Raw genomic sequence first — 21126 nt, forward strand, 5'->3', positions numbered from 1 at the left:
ACGATATACAGTCAGTGCCTTCACTACGTTACCCCAGCAACAAGCCGTATTCCTGTACAATATACAATCAGCGTCTGCATTGCATTAACCAAGAAACAGGCTGTATTCCTGTATAATAAACAGTCAGCACCTGCATTTCCCTAGCAGCAAGCCCTGTTCTTTATATTACGTTCATTTAGCAGACACTCTTATCCAGAGCGACTTCCATCACAATAGAACATATTCTTAACTACGTTACCCAAGCAACAAGCCATATTCTTGTACAATACACAGTCAGTATCTGCATTACCCCACCAACAAGCCATATTCGTGTGCAACACTCTCATCCCCCAACCCACAAGTAGTATTCCAGTACAAAGGGCACCATATTAAACTGTAAAAAGCCTGTTTATGTCAATATTATTTGCCATTTCATTTGATTATGGTATCATGTGTACCTGTGCTTCAAAAACTGTATTCACAAGCTGTACATGTTTCTCATTATTGTGGCATGAGTCATGGTCCTGATCCAGAGGTTACCATTTTAAAGTCAAAAGCACTTAAATGAATGAGAGGAATGCGATGATGAGATCTTCATTTGGTTTTTCACTTGGCTCACTGATGCAAGAGTTGAATCAGCTCTCCCCAGTTAATACTGCCATGGTAACGCTTTGCTGAGCTGTGCTGTGAATTTATGGATTGTTTTTCTGGACAAAATCAAAATTTTCTCTCTTCAACAACTCATTGAATGCAGCTGTTTTGGCAATTGGCAGTCCAAGCGTGTGAACTCATTTTAAAGATATGCATTTGTGCGTTTAATTTGTGTGAATTTAAAAAATCCTGTCTGGCGACAGAAGCGTCCCAACAACTTGCAGGATTTCCATTTGAGAACGCTCTTTTGCACGTGATTTTATTTTGTGTTTGTTTGTAAAGGAGCGCAGTGTATGGGAGATTCAGCTCTTGCCGGTGGATGTACCGTAGTTTAGTACTGAAGCAGCCATTATGACCCGAGGAGTACAGCAGGCCAAAGCTCTCGCCGTCAGTGGAATTCTGGTATGTTCGCTTTCCTGGAACGGAAGAGAGAAGCGAAAAATGCTGAAGCAGGCTATCAGTCAGGGAGGGGGAAAAAGGAAAGCGGAGCGCCCCAGGAGCCATTGGTGTCCCGAAAGAAAAGGCATCAGCCGCTCTCGCCCCTGCGAGACGAAATGTGTCCCCTCACCTTGACGCGTGCGCCGCGGTCCGGGGCCGTGAATCACGGCGACGTGGGGTGGGGGGGGGGGTGGGGGGTTTTGTCCTCCCTCCCTCGACTGTGCCCTCTGGAAGGCCGAGAGCTCGCGCTGCGTTCATCATGTCTGCTCCCCCCCCCAGTCTTTTGTGCAGTGGATGGGGGGGGGGGGGGGGGTGGGCCGTGGACTGCTAATAAGAGCAGTCAGTCATGTGTAGCCGCGCTGTAATAGGAATCGGCCCCGGCGTAGCCCATTCATTCTTAATGAACACATTGTTAATTTCACTGACGTACTGTAAGTGCCAGTGCCGTGCGGCCAGCGAGTTTTGTGCGCCGTCCTATTACGGATATTCCAGAAGGGCTAGACGTATTGATTGTTCTTTGCCACTGTGTAAAAAAAAAAAAAAAAGGCTTTCAGTCACATGGCGGACTGTCCTGTGAATTTTACTATTGCTAAAATGCGCATTTGCCTGTTGGCTGTTGTGTGTAAATGCCTCCTCATTGCCTTTCATTCAGGGCTGTAAGTAATAAAGATCCCAGAGCCCTGAAGATTGAGTGCTGTGATGATCCAAGGTCACACGGGTTCATTTGGGTAATCATTCAGAGTCGATTGTTTTTCACAGGGCCGAGACTCGGTGCCCGGTGTACAGTCAGGAGATATTGGTGCTGTGGGAAATGAGAAAATCAGCGGGGACTCCTTAAAATCGGACGTTCTCAGAAAAAAAAAAAGATATTGCGGCGCGTTCAGCGCGGTCTCTGCGCGCGGATCAGCGGGCGGGATGCTCTTGAAAACGTGCCCCCTCAGCTGATTAGGACCCGCGGTTAATGAGAACGCAGATGGCGCCAGGGTTACGGCGGTGCGCGGGGGGACTTCCAGGTCCCGAAGACGGGATCGGCCCGTCTGAAACGCGGACACACCGAGCTCCGTCCCCCCGCCACCGCCTCGGGAGGCCCTGTTTATCTGGGTCAGAGTTAGATCTGCGGGTGTTTTTAAAACGGCCATCTCTCAGCGCTGCGCTCTGTGCCGCTGCGTGGAAAATCCTGTAACGTTCTGCTGCTGAGGTGATGGATGGCAGCCCGTCGCAGAGGGGAGAGCAGAAAAAAGAGCACATCTGTTCTGTCCTTCACTGAGACACGTGTGTGTGTGAGAGAGGTGGGGGGAAGGGAGAGGGAGGTTCTGTAAAGACAGGCTACAGCAGTGAAACCAGTGCCTTTGAGACTGGCGAGAAATGGCCGGAGTTAAGCCCGCTGTACGCCGACGCCGACGCCTACCGCCGTTTCTAAAATGCTTATTGTGGTATTTTTCTGTGGCTGCTCCTCCATCTTTTTCATTCATATATACAGCAACACAAAAGGAGCCTGATTGCACTTACCGGGGTCCTAAATTATTGCTGGGCAGTTTGGTTTTCAGTCTAATCTGAATGTGAAAGGAGTTTGGTTGGGTGGGGTTTGCGGTTTCCGTGTGCGGGGACAGGAGCAGAGCATGGGATGCGGCGCGCCCGGAGCTTCAGGGAAGCGGGGCTGTCACGCAGGATGCCGTCCCGCGACAGCCGCTTCAGAGCAGCGCGGAGGAGTAGCGGGAGAGAAAGCGCAGAGCTCAACCTGAGGGTCAATAAATAAATCATGCCTTCCTCGGAAACCTCAAAATAGCAGCGGAGATGCAGTTCGTTCAAAGCAGTGTTTAAAAACACAAAAGGCGGACAGGAAAGAGAGGGGGGATCTCTCTGTTTACCCGCTGGAACCCTCCCCTAACAACCCCCCCACCCCCACCCCCCCAGCGCGGCCTGACATGCCATCGCTCCCGTTTTACTGCGTGCGAGGGACGAATTGCAGCCCTCGCGGGGAGGGAGGGGCCACGATTCAAAGACAGGCTGACCCCCCTCCCTCGCCATCATCTTAAGCAGGTCATCTTAATGATAATCATTCCTTCAGTAGCGTCCCATTAATGACGTTGATCCGTCGGCAGCTCCTAATTGCGAAACTGCAGTCACTCCTGTTTTACGTGACACGACATTGTCATTTAGCAGATGGTCTTATCCAGAGCAACTTACATACAGTTTACAATGTTATCCATTTATACAGCTGGATATTTACTGAAGCAAGTGTGGGCTAAGTACCTTGCCCAGTGGCAGGGAATGGAACCGGCAGCCTTTGGGTTATGAGCCCTGCTCCCGCACCGGTGTGTCGGGGTGCGCGTGTTTGTTGTTGTTCCCCTTCCCCTGTGCTGTCGCAGGGAAGCAGGTTTGACGGGTGCGCTAGGCCTTCCTGCGAAATGGAGGCAGGAGACGGGCTCCCTCCTCGCTTCCCCCGAGATAAAGCCCCCGCGCTGTCAGAGCGGAAGAGCGGCGGGGGCCGTTTCCACGGCGCGGCTCATCTGTTTATCGGGGGCCCCCACGCGCCCAGCTGAGCGCCTGTGTAAATACCCCGCCACCGCCACCGCCTCCATCACCGCCTTTCCACTCATCAGCGGCAGCACAATTAATGGAAGTGGTGGGCGGATTTCCCCCTCACCCTGCGTGAACCCTGCGATCCGCGCGGCGAGAGGGGAGCGAGCGAACGGCGGCCACCAAAACCCCTTCTAAACCCCACCCGCCGCGCCGCGCCCCCTGCGATCGGGCGCTTGCCGAATTATTCCACCCGCCGGCTGACGGCGGAGGGGGAGCGTATCTTTGTTTTTTGGGGCTGGTTTTATTGTTTTTGATTCCACCTCTGCAGCAGATCCTTATTCTGCAGTACTGCCTCTGAAATGTGAAGGCCTAGTGTTCTTCACGCTGAGCCAGGTAATCTAAAATAGACATACCAATGTATATTTACAGTACATATCGTACCAATGTAAGCACTGAAATGTGCTGCAGGAGACTATGCCTGTTGGTTGTGTCACACACACCTGTGTGTGTGTGGGGGTGTGTGTGTGTGTGTGACCATGCATGAGAGAAATGAGTGTTCATTTGAGTTAAGATTTCAGGGTTACTCAGTCAAAGTGGAGTTGAGAAAAGGAAATGGCTGTAGATCTCGCTGCTTTCCAGCTGTATTCCCACATCAGCTGCGAGGCTTTCATATTGATTGCTTATGGTTGTGTGGGAATCCAGTAAATGGCTTGTATTTTCCTCCTCGGCATATCAAACAAGAGCCTGCTGCAAGGGCAATCTCAGGAGACTCCGCAGAAGATCGTTCCAATGCGCGCCCCTTAACAAGTATCCTCAACGCCGAAGACTCCTATAACCCGAGATGAAACGGATAGAGAGGCTGCATCTATCCTTTTCTGTTGTGTGTTTGCAGTTTTCGGTCCAGTCGAGGTTGATTTATGCTCACGATCGTAACATGAGCTGCGGTTCCTCAAAAACGCTTGTCTGCTTCAACGGCTTGTCCTCCGGGAGAGGGGTGGTGGAGGGGGGAGGTATTGATTTTTTGGATGTTCATGCAACACTAGTGTAGATCAATCACGTGTGTCTTTTTTTTTCTGTTCATTAATCCAGCGTAATCAGCTTTTCTTGCTTCTAAAAGCCCTGGCCTGTTAAAATGTTTAGGTTTCGCCGGCCTTTTAAAAGTGTTGCCCTGCCGAGTGGGCAGGGTCACGGTGTAATGTGTAATAACATTCCCTCCTTCCTCTTGCCATTTGCCTTTTTCTTGACGTTGTTGTAATGGTTCCTGTGCTTTGTCTCTTAAAGGATGAAGTGGACAGCTTGAATCCTGTTCTCAGGGACAATCCGCAGCTTCATGAAGAGGTGAAAGCCTGGGTGAAAGATCAAAAGGTTCAGGAAATTTTTATGCAAGGTATGTCCCCACGTTTTTTTTCCCCCTGCCTTTTGTTATGTAAACTGTTTTAACAGCGCAGAACCAGACGTTATAGGGTCAGTTCAAGCTATTATGTTCGGAAATCGGAGCACGCTCTTACAAAATGATAGTTAACACTTGTGGCCCCTTTGCCGCTGTGCGCCGTGACCCTCCGTGTTTTGAAAAGGCCTCCGGTGTTTTTTCGCCAGTTACCTGAGGGTTCAAGAAGAGGGAGCTCTGGTGGTCTTGGCAGGCAGCTTGTTTACAAGGTCCACGACAAAATTCCAGCCCCACAATTAGAGATAATTGTTGTACTTGGCAGCTAGCAGAAACGACCGAGTGGAAAGAATTTGAAGCCAGAATTTTAGGCCTGGGGAGGGGGGATGGGGGGTGAAAAGGAAATCATTGTGTGGTTTTTGAGCAGTGGGAATGATCGCATCGCACCCCCCCCCCCACTGCACATGGGGCCGTTACATGTGACTGTGGTGAGCAGGCACGGCCAGCCCGCTAAGGGTTATCACGTCCCTGCCACATCAAAACATTTCAAAACTAATTAATCGCAATGACCTGTCCCGGTCTGAAAAGCAGCGTTTAATAAGCAATGCGCCGGATTGTTTCACTGCGCCGAGCTGCCGGGAGAAACACTCCAGGCTGTTTTTAACATTGCCAGTGGCTGGGATATTCAGTAGAGTGCATCCTTTGACATGAGCGAGCACTTATCATGTGTCACCTGTGACAAACCCTGAACATTTATGTAGCACTGAAATATAAGGTAGATATAATGTGGTATTTGTTGGGGGAAGCGGTGTAGCGTAGTGGTAAGGAGCAGGGCTCATAACCAGAAGGTTACTGGTTCGATTCCCCACTGGGACACTGCTGTTGTATCATTGGGCAAGATACTTACCCCAGAACTGCCTCAGTAAATGTCCAGCTGTCTAAATGGATAACATGTAAAACTGTAACCTATGTAAGTCACTCTGGATAAGAGCATCTGCCAAATGACGACGTAATGTAATGTTATAAAATACAAGATAGGAAATTAATACTGAGGCTCTTGATTGTAAGTATAACTTTGTCTGGCAGCCTGAAGCTCTGTCCTCGGGTGCCTCGCAGTGTTGTGTGTTTACATACGAACTTGCTTCCTGGTTTCACAGTTTGCCCCTCCTCTTTCCCCCTCTCTCCAGGTCCCTATTCGTTGAATGGCTATCGAGTACGAGTTTACAGGCAGGACTCCGCCACTCAGTGGTTCACGGGCATCATTACCCATCACGATCTCTTCAGTCGCACTATGATTGTGATGAACGACCAGGTAAGCGCCCATTATTTTTGCCCTGACTTGCTAGTCTGTAACACTACCCTTTTCCCACTTAATCACAGGGTAGCATTGTAAATGAAACTTCATAACTGTTGACTGATGGCGTCAGTGTGATGGTACACACATGCGGTACACACACACTTCTCTCCCACAGCCAGTGTGCACAGATGACCTTTCTTCCTGATAAACACTGTGTCGGTCTTCCCCTCTCTTTCTCCGTCTAGGTACTAGAGCCTCAGAATGTTGACCCTTCTATGGTACAGATGACCTTTCTAGACGATGTGGTCCATTCTTTGCTGAAAGGTGAAAACATCGGCATTACGTCCAGACGCAGGTCTCGCTCCAGCCAGAACAGCAACACTGCCCATGTGAGTACAGAGAGAAAGCGCTGCCTCTCCCCCTGACCTTCACTGTCCCGTCAGCTGGACCAATCACATTGGAATAAAGTGGGAGCTTTTTTTTCCATCTTCAAACAACAAAAAAATCTGTCACTTTTCCTGGTCCCCTTTCTCAGCAGAGATATTGTGCTATGATGTAATGAACATATCATCTGTCAGTGGTTTGCTTTTTAAACTACGTCGTTACCTCCTTCTTCTGCAACCCTCACCTTTCCTTTGTTTGTTTGTCTGCATATCTGTGTGTGTACATATGTTGGTTCGCTGGCTGCTGTAAGTCTGTCTCTTGCTAGCTTTAAAGTAAAGTTCCTATGTGCTTAGAAATATCCTTTTTTTTTTAAAAAAAAAAAAAAAACCTTGTAGCTCAAACATATCACCGGTCCCTTTATCATTAACAAGATTTCTCTGTTCCACCTTGTTCTTCTGTTCTGTTCTCTTCTGTTCTGTTTTCCCTTTTAAAACATTAATTGGGGATATGCAAGCAGACCTCAGGAGGGAGACCGACCGGCACCACAGGAAGCACTCAGGTACCGGGCCGCAGCCTCCGTAGAACCCAGTAGCGTTTTTTTTTACCTCAAGCCCAATTGCATATCCCGCTCTCGAGTCCCCAGTAGCTGTGATAAGAGGACTTGTGATAATGTTGGTTTTGGTTAAAGGACGGATCTTTGAAAGAGCCATAGGAACTCTTCTTTTCAGCAACTTTTTTTGGCGCCTCAGTTTTAAGTGATGATCATATCTGTGCTCATGGGGAGAAAAAAATGCAAAAATACCAGATGCAGAATGAATGTGTTTTTTTTTCCTTTCTTTTTTTTAAATGGGGGAGTAAATGCCATTGATGCTGAAAATGATCTGTTAGAAGCAAAGCGCTGCTCTAAGCGGCAGAGATGGCACCCCCCCCCTCGCCACGCCCCTCCCCTCCCCCTCCCGGACTGACCATGCGCCCCTGCTCTCGGGTTGTGTCTCGGTTCCGCAGGGTCATTACACACGCGCTCAAGCCAATAGCCCCAGACCCGTGATGAACTCCTCCGGCTCCGCCCCCAAGCAGGCAGGCCAGCAGGCGGGCCAGCAGCAGCAGCAGCAGCAGCAGCAGGGCCAGCAGCCACTGCAAGGCCAGCAGCCACCGCAGGGCCAACAGCAAGGCCAGCAGCAGCAGCAGCAGCAGCAGCAGCAGCAGTCCCCTGGCCAGCAGCGCGGATCCCGCTCCGGCCGCAGGAAGGGCTCCGACAGCAGCGTGCCAGACGACGACAAGATCAAGGAGGAGAAGGCGGACAGCGGTGGGAGAGGAGGTGCGTGAGCCGAGACCCCTCTTAAGAGAGTTTAAGGCCCGTGTTAACGTGATCGATGTCTGCGTCCACCACGAAACTAATTCAGCCTGTCTGTATGTATCTGTCCATTTCATAATATTGGATAAATGGAATGCTAAAAAGCTGGGGTGCTCTGTTAGTTGTAAGCGCTAGCTGCGTCACTGCAGGCTTTAAACTCTGTGTGAATTTTGCACTTGCTGAGCTGCTGTTGGGTTGAGTACAATCCTTGACTGTTGTAGTTGACGGAACAGTGTTAAGAGCTTTGCCTGATGTCATAAAACCCGCTGTACAGCATTAGCTTTCCTGATGGAAGCATAGCCAGTAGCCCCTCCATGTGAGTCCACAGAGACTGAGGGCTCTCCAGCATTGTTGCCAAATCTTTTAAATAATGGAGACATTGTGTGACTAGAGGAATTTGTTCTCTAATAGCATATTATAAAATATGAGCTGTGGTGCCAGAAGTGGGATTTATGCCATTGACCAGAAGCTGGTAACTAGCGACCAAACGAGGGTTCCTTTTTCTGTGCAGTGGCAGACTGAAAGAGCCACTGTTCTTAATATTTGTCAGAACTGGCTGCCAGTGGGATGAGATGAGTGCGGAATCTGCGGAGAAATGGACATTTTAAGTGAGCATAAATTAAACTAGGACCTCATTTATCACACGTGTAATGCAGCACTTACGATGCAATCAGCATTTTTAATGTAAGTACGGGATGACATCATGTTCTGGTCAGAAACACTTAGGACCGAGCCGCAGTGCCCGTTATAAATGTGTCCTGCAGCGATCGCTGTGGTCGTCTGCGTTTTATCACGGTTTTTAATAAAAGCTTTTCAGACTAACTTGTGTAGGACGCTGTATTCATATTTGTGTTACTGACGTGTCCCTCTTTAAAACCTCTAGATTTATCGAAAAGTAAAAGCAAGCAAATGGCGAACAAGAGGAGAAAACCCGAGGAGGACGACAAGAAAGTGGGCCTGAAAAGGCTGAAGCCAGACAACGCCTCGGACTTCTCTGAGAGCAGCGACTCCGAGAACTCTAATAAGCGAGCCGCGGACTCATCCTCGGAGCAGAACTCGGAGAACGAGTTAAAAGGAAAGAGCACTTCAAAGGCGGGCGAGGCGGAGGAGGAGGAGGAGAAATCCCAGAGTTCCAAGGCGGGCGAGGAGCCGGCTCGAATGGATCGGCTGTCTCCGCGGGAGGAGATGGAGGGGGATGAAAAAAGCAGCAGCAGCAGCAGCAGCCAGGCTGAATTAGCGCAGTCAGCTGACTGTGAGCGGCGGGAGGAGAAGTCTCCGCTGCAGCCGGCCAAGCCGCCCACTCCCTGTGTTCCCGAGGCCCAGGGCTGCATCGTGGAAATGAAAAGCACTGTGAAAACACTACCCAAGGACCATTACGTAAGCGCCGTCACCGCCGCCAGAACCCAGACGCCCAAGTGCGTTATCGACATCACGGACGACGGCAGCGCCCGCCCGGGGTCCCGGGAAAGCTCGGAGGCCGTCTCGGCCCTCCTGGCCTCCCAGAAATCCGAGCTGTACATCCCCGAGCCCCGGCATTTAGTGCTTAAACCATCAGCCTCGGACTGTAGGAAGCTAGAGGCTGAGCAGCAGATGGCCCGCAGCCTTGGCAGCAAAATAGAATTTGCCCATTCAGAAGTTATAAGGCCGGTTACATCTGTCAGCGAATCTGCCGCTGTGGCCGAAAGAGAAAAAGTGCAGCAGTATTCCTCCATCGTCCCTTGCATTAAGAGCGCCTCCGTCGCCGAGGACGCCAGGAAGTCCCACAAGATGAGCCCCTCCCCCGATGTCCTCAAACCCAAATCCAACCCTTCCCCCGAAATCCTGAAGCCTAAGTGCAATCCCTCCCCCGATATTATCAAATCGAAAACTCACGGTGTCCCGGAGACGACCAAACCCAAACCAAATACATCCCCCGAGGTGTCCAAGCATAAAATCAGGTATCAAGACAGCGCGGCGGGCGCCGGGAACCGCGCCGCGTCCAAAGCCGAGCTGGACGCGCCCCGCTCCAGCTTCAAGCCCGTTCCCGCCCGGGGGGCGGCGGCCGAGTCCACCAAGAGCCCCCTCATCATCGACAAGAACGAGCATTTCACCGTTTACAGGGACCCCGCCCTCGTGCGGCCGGAGACGGAGACCAACCACATCGCCTATTTGCACCAGCACCTGCACCCGCTCCACGCCTCGTCCCACCCCACCTGCCTCACCCCCAACACCCACCACCCCTCCCACCTGCTGCCCGGCTCGCCTATCAACGCGCACACGTTGAGCGGGGCCACGCACCCCTCGGTGCACCACCCCCACCTGCTTCCCAGTGTGCTCTCCGGCATGCCCCCGGCCTCCCTGCTGGGTGGCCACCCCCGCCTGGACTCGGGCCACGCCGGCGGGCTGGGTCACCTGGCCCTGGCCCATCACCACCCCCACCAACAGCAGCAGTTCCTCCAACAGCAGCCCCCGCCCCCTCTGCTGGCACAGACACACACCAGCGCCTCCTACAACCAGCTGGGGCTCTATCCCATCATCTGGCAGTACCCCAACGGCACCCACACCTACCCGGGACTCGGCCTGCCGTCCTCCAAGTGGGTGCACCCCGAAAACGCCGTCAACTCCGAGGCCAGCTTAAGGAGGGTATGTGTTTTGCATAGTTGATTTCTGTTGACTAGACAATTTACATTATGTTACTGCATTTAGCAGATGCTCTTATCCAGAGAGACTTACAGTTTTTTTTACATGGTACGTATTTACAGCTGGATGTTTAGAACTTTTGGTTAAGTACCTTGCCCAAGTGCTCAACAGTAGTGCCCCAGTGGGAAATCAAACTGGCAACCTTTTGATTACGAGTCCTGCTCCTTACCACTATGCTACACTGCCACCACAGTGCCACCCCACTCTCTTTTCTATAAATTGTTGAAGTAATTATTTAAGTGCAAGCTGAATCTTTTTCAAAGCTCTTCAGATTGAGGATATCAGAACATGCACTCCTGAAATTATGCGTGATAATTACCAGTATACATTCCTTTGCATGTACATGACATGAATGTGATCCATTTAATATGATAATATTTAAGAGGTTACACTGTCGCTGTAAGTGTGAATGATTGAAAAATGTGGAGCGGCGTGGTCATTGAATTGCCGACTGCATTCACCACGCAGCTACTCTGTTGGAAGCGCTGAGCTGTAGCTGGTTCCTCCGTTGTAATACTGTGCACCAGAAAGAAAGGCGAAATGCAGAGAATGCCCGATGGCTCGGTAGACGGCCGAGCATCATGGGAAATATCAGGCTGATGCGCTGACAGCACTCGTGACTGCGAGCCGCAGCCCAGAGTGCGAGCGGGTCACGGAGGGACGTCTCTCCTCTCCTCTCCTCTCCTCTTCGCCCCGCTGCTGATGATCTCATCCTGATAAACAAACCGCACAAAGCCCCTGAGCTCCAGAGGAGCAGGCTGAGCTCCTCCCCCGACCCCCCCCCCCCTCGCGTCTGCGGCACAGCGCTCCCTGTCAGTCAGCTCTCAGCCGGTATGATCTCAGCCGGGGTGTGGGAGGGGGGGGCACAGCCACGTGAGCCAACCTGCTGCCGCGTATCCGCTGCGGAGTGGCATCTGTGGGTACAGGTTTACAGGAAGAGGCGTCGCGGTGTGCGTTTAGAGAGAGAGAGAGAGAAAGTGTGTGTGAGACAGAAGAACTGGGGGGGGGGTAGGGTGCTGCTTGTGTTTTGCTCGCCGTGGGGAAACTGTGACCCTGGCTTGTGTTTTTCGGTGACAGAACACCCCCAGCCCCTGGCTCCACCAGCACACCCCCGTGACCTCTGCCGACAGCCTGGGGTTACTGAGCCACGTCCCGGTCAGGCCCGCCAGCGCCGAGCCCCACCGGCCCATCAAGATCAGCGCTCACGCCAGCCCTCCCCTCTCCAAGACCGCGGGGGATCTCCACAGGGAGTGAGTGCTCCAGCCCCACACACACACACACACACACACACACACACACACACTCACATAATCACTCTCACACACACAAGCACACACACACACATTTACACGATTAAATAACATGTGACCCGAGGTGGAACAAACGGCATGTGATAGTAGCGCTGTACGCTCATTCAGCTCAGGCTCCATAATGAAACTATTCTATTACTCACATTCTAATGTCCCCAGACAGGGGGGTTGCTCTCAGATAGTCCCTGAAAGCAATTACGTTATGTATGGAAAAGTACATTGCAGTGACCGCAGTGCTCTCCCTGCTCTCCTCCGTGTCCTGTTTCTTTAATTAGTAGGAGGCATTTCATTATATTCATTTTTTTGTCATACGCTTTGGAGGCAGTCTGATTGTGTGATATTTATGGTACTGCGGTTGAACTACATGATGTTGATGTGGTTATGTAGAGTAACATCATGTACTGTGGCAACAGTGTAACTGAGCTGTTGGGATTGTGTAGGTTAAAGAGATAATACTGTGGTGTGATAGTATGTCTTCATGTACAGTACCAGTCAGAAGTTTGGGGACTCCTGACTAATAATACTGGGAAGCATGCATTCAAAGACATTTTCATCTAAAGACTGATGATTAAATGTTTCTTAAATACAAATATAGCTGTAAATTGATGGCTATGTATGAATTTCTTTCCAAAAGTAGTTTTTGGCTACTTTTATATCTAAAATATATGATTTAAAACACTTGATTTTGGCCACTGCATAATTCCTGTTGTGTTATTTCATAGTTTTGAAGTATTATTGCAGAATGTGGAAAAATAAAGAATAAAATGTTGTGTCTAAGCTTTTTTCTGTACATGTGGTGCAGTTGTCTTTAAGTTCATGCTTTTTGCTGTTGCAGGGAGCTGGAGAAAAAGGCTTTCATGGATCCGATACGGACGATCACGAGCGCGCACCTGAAGCAGGACCAGGACCGCAGCCGGACCCCGACGGGCAAGGACGGGCACGTGCCCCGCCTCTTCCTGGACCCCCTGTCAGGCCACGGCAAGCAGCAGCGGCCGGCGGCGGACGGCGGCGACAGGGCCAACAAGTACAAGGAGGAGAACCGGCGCATCCTCCAGGAGAGCATCGAGGTGGCCCCCTTCACGGCCAAGATCCGGCCCAGCGAGCCCGAGCGGGACGCGTACCCCCGCATCCCCTCGCTGCCGGCGCCCGCGCCCAAGGCCCACGGCCTGCACACGGAGAAGGAGCTGGAGCACCCGGCTGCCGAGCTGTACAAACTGAAGCACGCGGCCCCACAGACTCTGCCCCAGAGCACCTACTTCACCACCCTGTCCAACAGCGTGGTGAATGAGCCGCCGCGGCTCTACCCCTCCAAGGAGCTGAACTCCTACTTCGAGAAGGTGAGCGGCGGCGGCGGCAGCTGCGGCAGCAGCCAGTCGGCGGCCTCCAGCCCCCTGGCGGCATACGGCAGCAAGCCCTTCTCCAAGCCGCCCCCGCTGATCAAGCACCAGCCCGAGGGCGAGGGCCTGGTGGGCAAAATCACCGAGCAGCTCTCCCAGCAAGTGGCCTTGCACCCCGTCGGCGGCTCGGGCGGCGAGCGGAGGAGCCCGGCCATGTCGCCCTCCAACCCGCTCCGCTGCATGCCGGCGCTGCACAGGGCCCCCGTCTTTCACCCGCCCACCCAGCAGACGCTGGACCGCAAGGAGGGCGGCTACGGCCGGCTGTCCCCCCCGACGCTCACCCCCATCCAGCCCGTCAGCTCGGCGGGGAAGGTTTCGGAGCAGCAGAAGCCGCCCACGCTGCTGCCCGAGCTGAGGGAGGTGGGCGGCGCGGGCAAGGGCGGCCCCGAGATGAGCTCGTCCGAGGCCTGGAAGGCCGGGGACTCGCAGGCCCATGACAAGCCCGGGTGGCACCCGGAAAAAAGCGGCGCCAAGCCGCAGGCAGCTACGGCGTCCGTCATCGTGCGCCCTTCCACGTGCATAAAGTACGACGGCTCTCCAGGCCCCAGGACGGCCGCCAAAGAGCCGGCCGCGGAGAGGCCGTTCGCGGGCAAGAACCAGACGGACTGCCTGAAAGCAGCCGAAGGCAGGGAGCCCGGGAGAGTCATCCTGCCAAACACCAACTTGGAGGACGCCTGCGCGCAGTACAAGAAGAACTTTATGAGAGCGGCGCAGGCAGGCGTCCCCGGCGCCGTCGTGGCCCCTGCCAACTCCGTGTGCAATACCAAGACCGACGTAACCACTTCTGCGGCCCCTGGCGTGCTCAGCCGGGCCGTGGCGGACGCGGCGTACTCCGCGCTGGGGGCAGCGGCAGTAGCGGCGGGCAGTGCTGCCCCCAGAGGGGCGGGGCACCTGGGTGCTGAGCTGTGTCAGGAGGGCAGGTCCCGGACCACCTCCCCCGGCGCCTTCCTGCCGCCCGGAGCGGGGGGCGCGGCGCCGGCCAGCGTGGGCCCGGCCTACTCCGGCAACTTCATCCACCTGAAAAAGCACAAGGCGGCGCTGGCCGCAGCCCAGTCCAGGAGCTCCGGCACGGCGGAGAGCGAGCCCGGGAGCGCCAAGGCTCCCCCCTGCTCAGCGCCCGCAGCTCAGGACAGCCCCGCGCCCGGCAACGCAATCAACAAAACGGGCTCTCTGACCAACGGGCAGCCTGCCCAGCTCAGCCAGCCTAACTACCACAAGCTGAAAAAGGCCTGGCTCACCAGGCACTCGGAGGAGGACAGGAACACTAACAAAGCGGAGAAGCTGGGCAGCGCCGTGTCGGAGATCATCAAGCCCTGCACCGTTAGCTTAATCGCCTCCACGTCGAGCGACGTGGAGATTAGCAAGGAGGGCAAAGGGCAGGAGGACAAGATGGCGCAGGAGGACAAGAAGACGCGGCGGGGCGCCAAGCGCACATACGAGTCCGGCTCGGAGAGCGCCGAGGACTCGGACGAGAGCGAGAGCAAGTCGGAGCAGAGGGCCAAGCGCCAGCCCAAGCCCACCTACAAAAAGAAGCAGAACGACATGCAGAAGAGGAAGGGCGACAACGAGAAGGAGGAGGACGAAGTCAAGCCCAACGGTATTTTTAGAAGCGCCAGAGAGAAAACCAAGCTCAAGCTGGCCAGCAGCAGTAAGTCTATCAAGTTCCACCTCACAAATATGGTTCTCATTTCAGTTTTCCAGAACATGTCGAATCAATCCTCCTTGTCAATGTGACATTGAGCACTTATTTTATATAGGTATTCTCTCTTTTTTTGGAATGTTTATATTTCTTCGACACCCTCGATATTAGATACTTACTGTTCTCATTATTAGCTCTGAAAGGGAAGGTATTGCATGGCAGAGAATGTTGAGTAATTCACATCTGGCCTGCAGCTGTGCGAGTTAAAAAGCCCTACCAGGAATGTTTGCGTTTATGTGAAAAACGTCTTGCCAGGGCACGTTAAGTGTTTTGCTTTCTCTTAACTGGAAAACTAAGCTTTTAGTAGCTTTTGTGGATTATTATTTTGTGAAGCAAGGAGCCCTTTTGTTACCGAGTCATATTTTCTAACTCTTAAGGCTAATCTGAGTTATGCATGCTGCAAAGTGTGGTTGCAATATCTGCATGAATGTTAGTGTTGGATGGAGTTTGTTAGAAACTGCTAAAGGAGTGAAATGTTCCATATTGGGAAGACTTATCCTTTGATGAATGACTTTAATGGGTATTTGACTTCAAACATGAAATATGCATTATGAGAGCACGACTGAGATGACTTTATTGGGTTGATTATCTTGAGTTGTACATTGTAGATTTGTTTCATTGCTCCTGTCACACGTTGTCCTGGAGCACATTAGAAAGCCTCATCCATCTCTGATTCATAATACACACTGGGGTTTGTCTTGGCTTGGCTTGGTAAGGGGCCATTTTGTCTTTCTTCATCTGAAGAAAGCTGTAAATGACCGGATAGCGGGGAATTCCAGCACCGCTACAGGTTGGCTTCCCATGCCGCCGGTGTTAGCAGAGCCATTCTCACAGAAGGGTTCAGCCAGCACCCCCCCTCCCCACCCACCCCCCTCTCAGCACTTAAGAGCCTCTGTGCGGCCTCGCTTTCAGACGGAATCCCCCGCTCCGTGCTGAAGGACTGGCGCAAGGTGAAGAAGCTGAAGCAGACCGGCGAGTCCTTCCTCCAGGATGACTCCTGCTCCGAGATCGGGCCCAACCTGCAGAAGTGCCGCGAGTGCCGCGTGGTCCGCAGCAAGAAGGGCGAGGAGCCCGCCCACTCGCCCGTCTTCTGCCGCTTCTACTACTTCCGCCGGTGAGCGCGCCGCCCGGCTCGCCCCCGTTTAACGCCCGCATCTCTTTACATCACGTTACATTACTCTGACTCAGCAGATACCCTCACATAGGTCACAGTTTTTACATGTTATCCATTCATGTAGCTGGTGTATTTACTTAGGCGGTTCTGGGTTAAGTACCTTTCCCAAGGGTACGACAGCAGTGTCCCAGCGGGGGAATGGAACCAGCAGCCTTTAGGTTACCAGCTCTGCTCGTTACCACTATGCTACGCTGCCTTTCCTTTTATTCATTTACTGGCCTTTCTGCTCTGTCTTGGGAGGCATTGCGTTTTTGCAGAAATATATTTGTCTGTAGATATAAAATGTATAATGTTGTTTGAAAGCCAGTAGTAGGAGTCTGAGTCCAGTGCCAAAGAGGCTTTTCTGGAGCTTAATCATACTCTAAGCGAGACCCTTGCCAGCTCCCCATGCTGCTGTCTTCACATCGTTTGAGATTAGTGGTAAATTTGTGATTGTTTACCACTCAATTCCGTTTCGTAACATGATTTGGGCTCCAGATCTTTAAAGTGTGCAGATTGAATCTGGGAAGAAAAACAGAATACAAGGCCGCGCTGTTACTTCTCAATATGAGACGTTAAGCGCCGTCGTCGTGGGAATTCTCTTTTCATCTGAAGGCAACCGTTGTTTTTCCGTCATTATTGTTATGAAATAAATTATAAATGTCGTCAGCGGGGAGACTGTCCACGTTCTGACTGCCGGGCGCGCATGTGTGTGTGTCCTCTCCAGCCTCTCCTACAGCAAGAACGGCGTGATCAGAATAGACGGCTTCTCCTCCCCCGATCAGTATGACGAGGAGGCCGTCAGCCTGTGGGCCCCGGACAGCTACGAGGACAACGAGCTGGACCTGGAGACCTCCAAGTACATCCTCAGCTACATCGGGGACAAGTTCTGTCAGCTCGTCATGACCGAAAACACCGCGGCGACGTGGATCAAAAAGGACGGTAGGTCCCACTCCTCCATTTGTATGCCTGTTATCGTTGTCTTTTCATTCTCACTGTGCATGTAATGAGAATCGTTTTTTTTAAATACCTCTATACATACATCTCCTGCTGTTTTCCACGTTCATATAGTGATTTTTTACAAAGCTGTAAAGCTGTCAAAAAGCTGTGACTTAAAAAAAAAAAAAAAACAGAAATGGAAAAACAAGAGAATGTGTTGAGCCTCACTGTGGAAATGTATTTTTTTTTAATTCATATTTTTGGTAAATTAAAGTGAACAGCCCTGTTTTTTTTCTCTTTTTTTTTTGTTGTTGTGTTTTTTTTTCCTCGTCGCACCATCTGTGGTGCCGAACACGGCCGCAGCTGGGAATATTCTGCTGGTGAATGTTCATTTCATCCACTCTGTTTGCTTTGCCTTGCAGCCAAGATCGCCTGGAAGAGGGCCGTGCGAGGAGTGCGGGAGATGTGCGACGCATGCGAAGCCACATTGTTTAACATTCACTGGGTCTGCCAAAAATGCGGATTCGTAGTTTGTTTGGACTGTTACAAGGCGAAGGAAAGAAAGAGCTCCAAAGGTCAGCCATGATTTGATTCCTCATTGAAAGTCGCGGCGCGAGGGGGTATATAGGCTCGGAACGCGTCCCTTATCCCCCCCCCCCCCCACCTTCCCGCCACCCCCTCCCGCTGCCTCTCCTCCCCCCCTCCATCCCTCCCTTTGTTCGCAGCGGCTCTCCATCACCGCTCCCCGGCTCCTATGCTAAAAGCGCGCGGCAGGTTCTGATGGCTGTAAGCGCCGGGCAGGTGTAAATCACTGAAGGCCGTCTCCTCGGTCGGAGGAGCAGGTGGCGCGCTCAGGGAGATGCATGCAGATGAGGCCGGCGTACCTGCTGCATCTTGAGAGTGTACCCCCCCCCCCCCCCTCCCCCTTTGCCAGAGCAGGGGGGCGGGCTGCTCTTTAGCCTCCCTCTGCTGGAGCTGCCTGCTTGCTGAATGTCTGGGAAGACAGCTCGGCTCCGGGAGGGATTGCACCAAGCTGCAGAAGCGCACCGCGCCATCCTGCTGGGTGTCAGAGCCACCCGCCCCAGCTGCCGCAAGCGTGCTTCTTAAGGTTGTTTTAAAAAAACAACATTAATATGCATTGGTAGCTATGCTTCATAGTTGAAGGTGTGCCTTTGCTATTTGCTGTAAATGGTTTATCTCGTGGGGGGAGATATTGATGTCGCGGCGAGGCGGTGAGGACCCCCGTCTCCATGTCTGTGCATTTAAATGAAAGTGTGTTTGCGCAGGGAGAGCGGAGGGCCGCTGTTTCCCACTGAGTAACGTGCCTTTTTATTATGCCGCAGACAAAGAGCTGTACGCCTGGCTGAAGTGCGTCAAGGGACAGCCACATGATCACAAGCACCTGATGCCAACGCAGATTATTCCAGGAACCGGTACGAAGCAATACTCTCGCGCTGGCCCGCTGCCAGAACTCAAATTGCTTTCATTTCATTATAACTTGAGGTGGGGTGGGGGGGAGGGGGGGGAATAAACTCTCCTTTGTGGAGAACAACCTCGAGGTGAACTCACCTTATAACGATGAAAATGCGGGCTGTAACCCACGCTGCTGCCCAAACAAGCACACGAGCTCCCCCAGAAACGCCGGCTCTGAAAGTTCTGTCTTGCGTTTGATTGAGGCATGCTTGAAGGATTGCCAAGATTTGTCACTTTGTTGTTTAATCTCGTTGTACAAGCGTGCAGTGTTTCCAGGGTTGTAAGGCAGGGTTTTGGAGCCCTCCATGTTAAGCCTATGCTGTTTGTTTCTGCCCTGACGTAGTTACTGTTCCCCAGGGTTTCTTCCTATGGAAACTATGTCTCCTGTCTACCAGAAAACATATGTATTTTACCATTAATATTTGATCAAAAAATGATTTACTTGCAGGATCCTGCTGGTATTAAAATATATCTTGTGTTCTCCCAGTTCTGACAGATCTAGTCAATGCCATGCACGTGCTCAGAGAGAAGTATGGCATCAAATCCCACTGCGCATGTACTGGGAAGCATACAGCTCTGCTCAACAAGATCCCGTCCACCAACGGAGTCTCCCAGGTACACTCAGAGGAGGACATTTTCCTCTTCCTTTCTCCCCTTGTGTTGTCCTTGTGTTACCGCATCCACGCCAAGCTTGAGAACGGTAGATCGTTCATCACCGCTAGCGTTATTTAGTAAAAGTCTCTGTTGGTTAACGGGGACATCGGTGTCGTCGCAGGTGTTGCAGAATGTGCTGAACCACAGCAACAAGCTGTCCCTGTGCAAGCCGGACGCCCCGCAGCAGAACCCCTCCCAGAAGGTGGAGGCCAACGGCGGCAGCAGCCCCGCCAGCGACACCAGCACCGACAGCAAGCTGACCCCGCCCGAATCGCAGTCGCCCCTGCACTTCTTGGCCGATCTCGCCGAGCAGAAATCCAGGGAGGAAAAGAAAGGTAGGGGGAGGGTGGAGGGAGTGGGAGAGGGAGACTTGGAGCGCTCTAACAACACAATAACAGGAAGCTGTCTGGCAGGGGATTTGGCTAATGGCAGCCGGTGCTGCGGTGGTGGCCAGGGCCCTGCCAACTGCCCAGATTTTTTCCTGTGTGTGCAGCTGTCAGCCGGCCAACATTCCTTAAATCTCGCGTTTAACGGTATACATTACCGTAGCTCAAATGTGCAGGCCCAGAACAGGCAGTACAGGGCCCTCCCCTGGGAGGCCGTGTAAGCACTCATTTATCTGATGCAACTGTGATGAATTTATCATGGCATAAAACTGATGTTCCTTTGGAAACCCGCGGATTTCGGCATCGCTCGAATTGCCGGCACTCCGCCCGTTTTGTAGCCCTGTGCCAGTGATTGATGGGGCCCTTTTTCTGTTGTAGAAAACAAGGAGTCTCCTCTCGGGAAGGCGGTGAAGGAGGAGAAGGACCACCCGGACAGCCTGGAGAGCCTGCACTGCAAGTCTACCTCCCTGGTGTCCAACAGCACGGAGCAGGGCTCCACGCTGCGCGACCTGCTCACCACCACCGCCGGCAAGCTGCGGCTGGGCTCCACCGACGCCGGCATCGCCTTCGCCCCCGTCTACTCCACCGCCTCCCAGGTGCGCCCGCGGCTCCGCCGCCGCCCGTCCTCCGAACGCTACCTCGGGAAAAACAACCGCGCTCTTATGCAGTGAGAAAGTCTGTTCCACGGTCCCTTTTTTTCCAGAAGGCTCTGTGTAACCTCCCTGTTTTCCCGACATCTTCTCCCCCCCTGCCCAGACCGGGAAGAGCGGCAGGAGCATGCCCAACATCCTGGATGACATCATTGCCTCGGTGGTGGAAAACAAGATCCCGGCCAGCAGGAGCGCCAAGCTGAGCCTCAAGCAGGAAGTGAGCGAGGAGCCCAAGGTGGAGCGCAAAAAGGCCAGCGCCGAGGAGCCCCCGAAGCTCCACGCCGACATCCCCCACTCCTGGCTGTACGACCGCCGCCTGCTCTGGCTCAAAGACCACCGCAACCCTGGCAACTGGAAGCTCTTCAGGGAGTGCTGGAAGCAGGGGCAGGTCAGTCCTCATATACCGATGATGTCACCGCCAGACTCTGCCCACTTTTGTGAGGGCCTGCACTGACCGAGATTGACGTGGTTTAACATTGCTGTGAGACCACATATTTCCTCTAGAACGTTCTCACTACAGATTTGTATTGAAAAAAGAACAGATGAACAGCAGTCTGAGAGTTTGTTTACACGCACGGCCACATCTCAGGGTTTGTTTGGAGTCCGAGACGGCCTGTTCTCGCCTGCTGTTTAGGCTGTACTGTCAGCACTGTTTGGCTTCTTTCCTCGTGTTTTACCTCCACTTCCTGACTCGTGGGGGGGGGGGGGGGGGGGCGGCATTTATCAACTTTTGTACGAGGAGTTTATAGCCCCTGTTTATCAGGGGATCTGGTCAC

At 52.7% G+C, this 21126-nt stretch overlaps 1 protein-coding gene across 4 annotated transcripts in view; it reads left to right on the forward strand.

Annotated features, from left to right (window-relative positions):
* jmjd1cb (jumonji domain containing 1Cb) overlaps nt 1-21126 on the forward strand; it is a 96668-nt gene that overhangs the window by 69509 nt on the left and 6033 nt on the right. For all 4 annotated transcript variants that reach the window (XM_036548817.1, XM_036548809.1, XM_036548833.1 and 1 more), the window contains 16 exons: nt 4873-4978; nt 6163-6287; nt 6518-6661; nt 7174-7215; nt 7662-7974; nt 8894-10632; nt 11767-11939; nt 12835-15044; nt 16008-16209; nt 16976-17190; nt 17610-17762; nt 18531-18620; nt 19148-19275; nt 19436-19649; nt 20079-20296; nt 20457-20738. In XM_036548817.1, coding sequence (XP_036404710.1) covers nt 4873-4978; nt 6163-6287; nt 6518-6661; nt 7174-7215; nt 7662-7974; nt 8894-10632; nt 11767-11939; nt 12835-15044; nt 16008-16209; nt 16976-17190; nt 17610-17762; nt 18531-18620; nt 19148-19275; nt 19436-19649; nt 20079-20296; nt 20457-20738 — 6354 coding nt within the window. The remainder of the gene's footprint in view (nt 1-4872; nt 4979-6162; nt 6288-6517; nt 6662-7173; nt 7216-7661; nt 7975-8893; nt 10633-11766; nt 11940-12834; nt 15045-16007; nt 16210-16975; nt 17191-17609; nt 17763-18530; nt 18621-19147; nt 19276-19435; nt 19650-20078; nt 20297-20456; nt 20739-21126) is intronic.

This window comes from Megalops cyprinoides, chromosome 1, assembly GCF_013368585.1.
Source record: "Megalops cyprinoides isolate fMegCyp1 chromosome 1, fMegCyp1.pri, whole genome shotgun sequence".
NCBI classification, from domain to species: Eukaryota; Metazoa; Chordata; class Actinopteri; order Elopiformes; family Megalopidae; genus Megalops; species Megalops cyprinoides.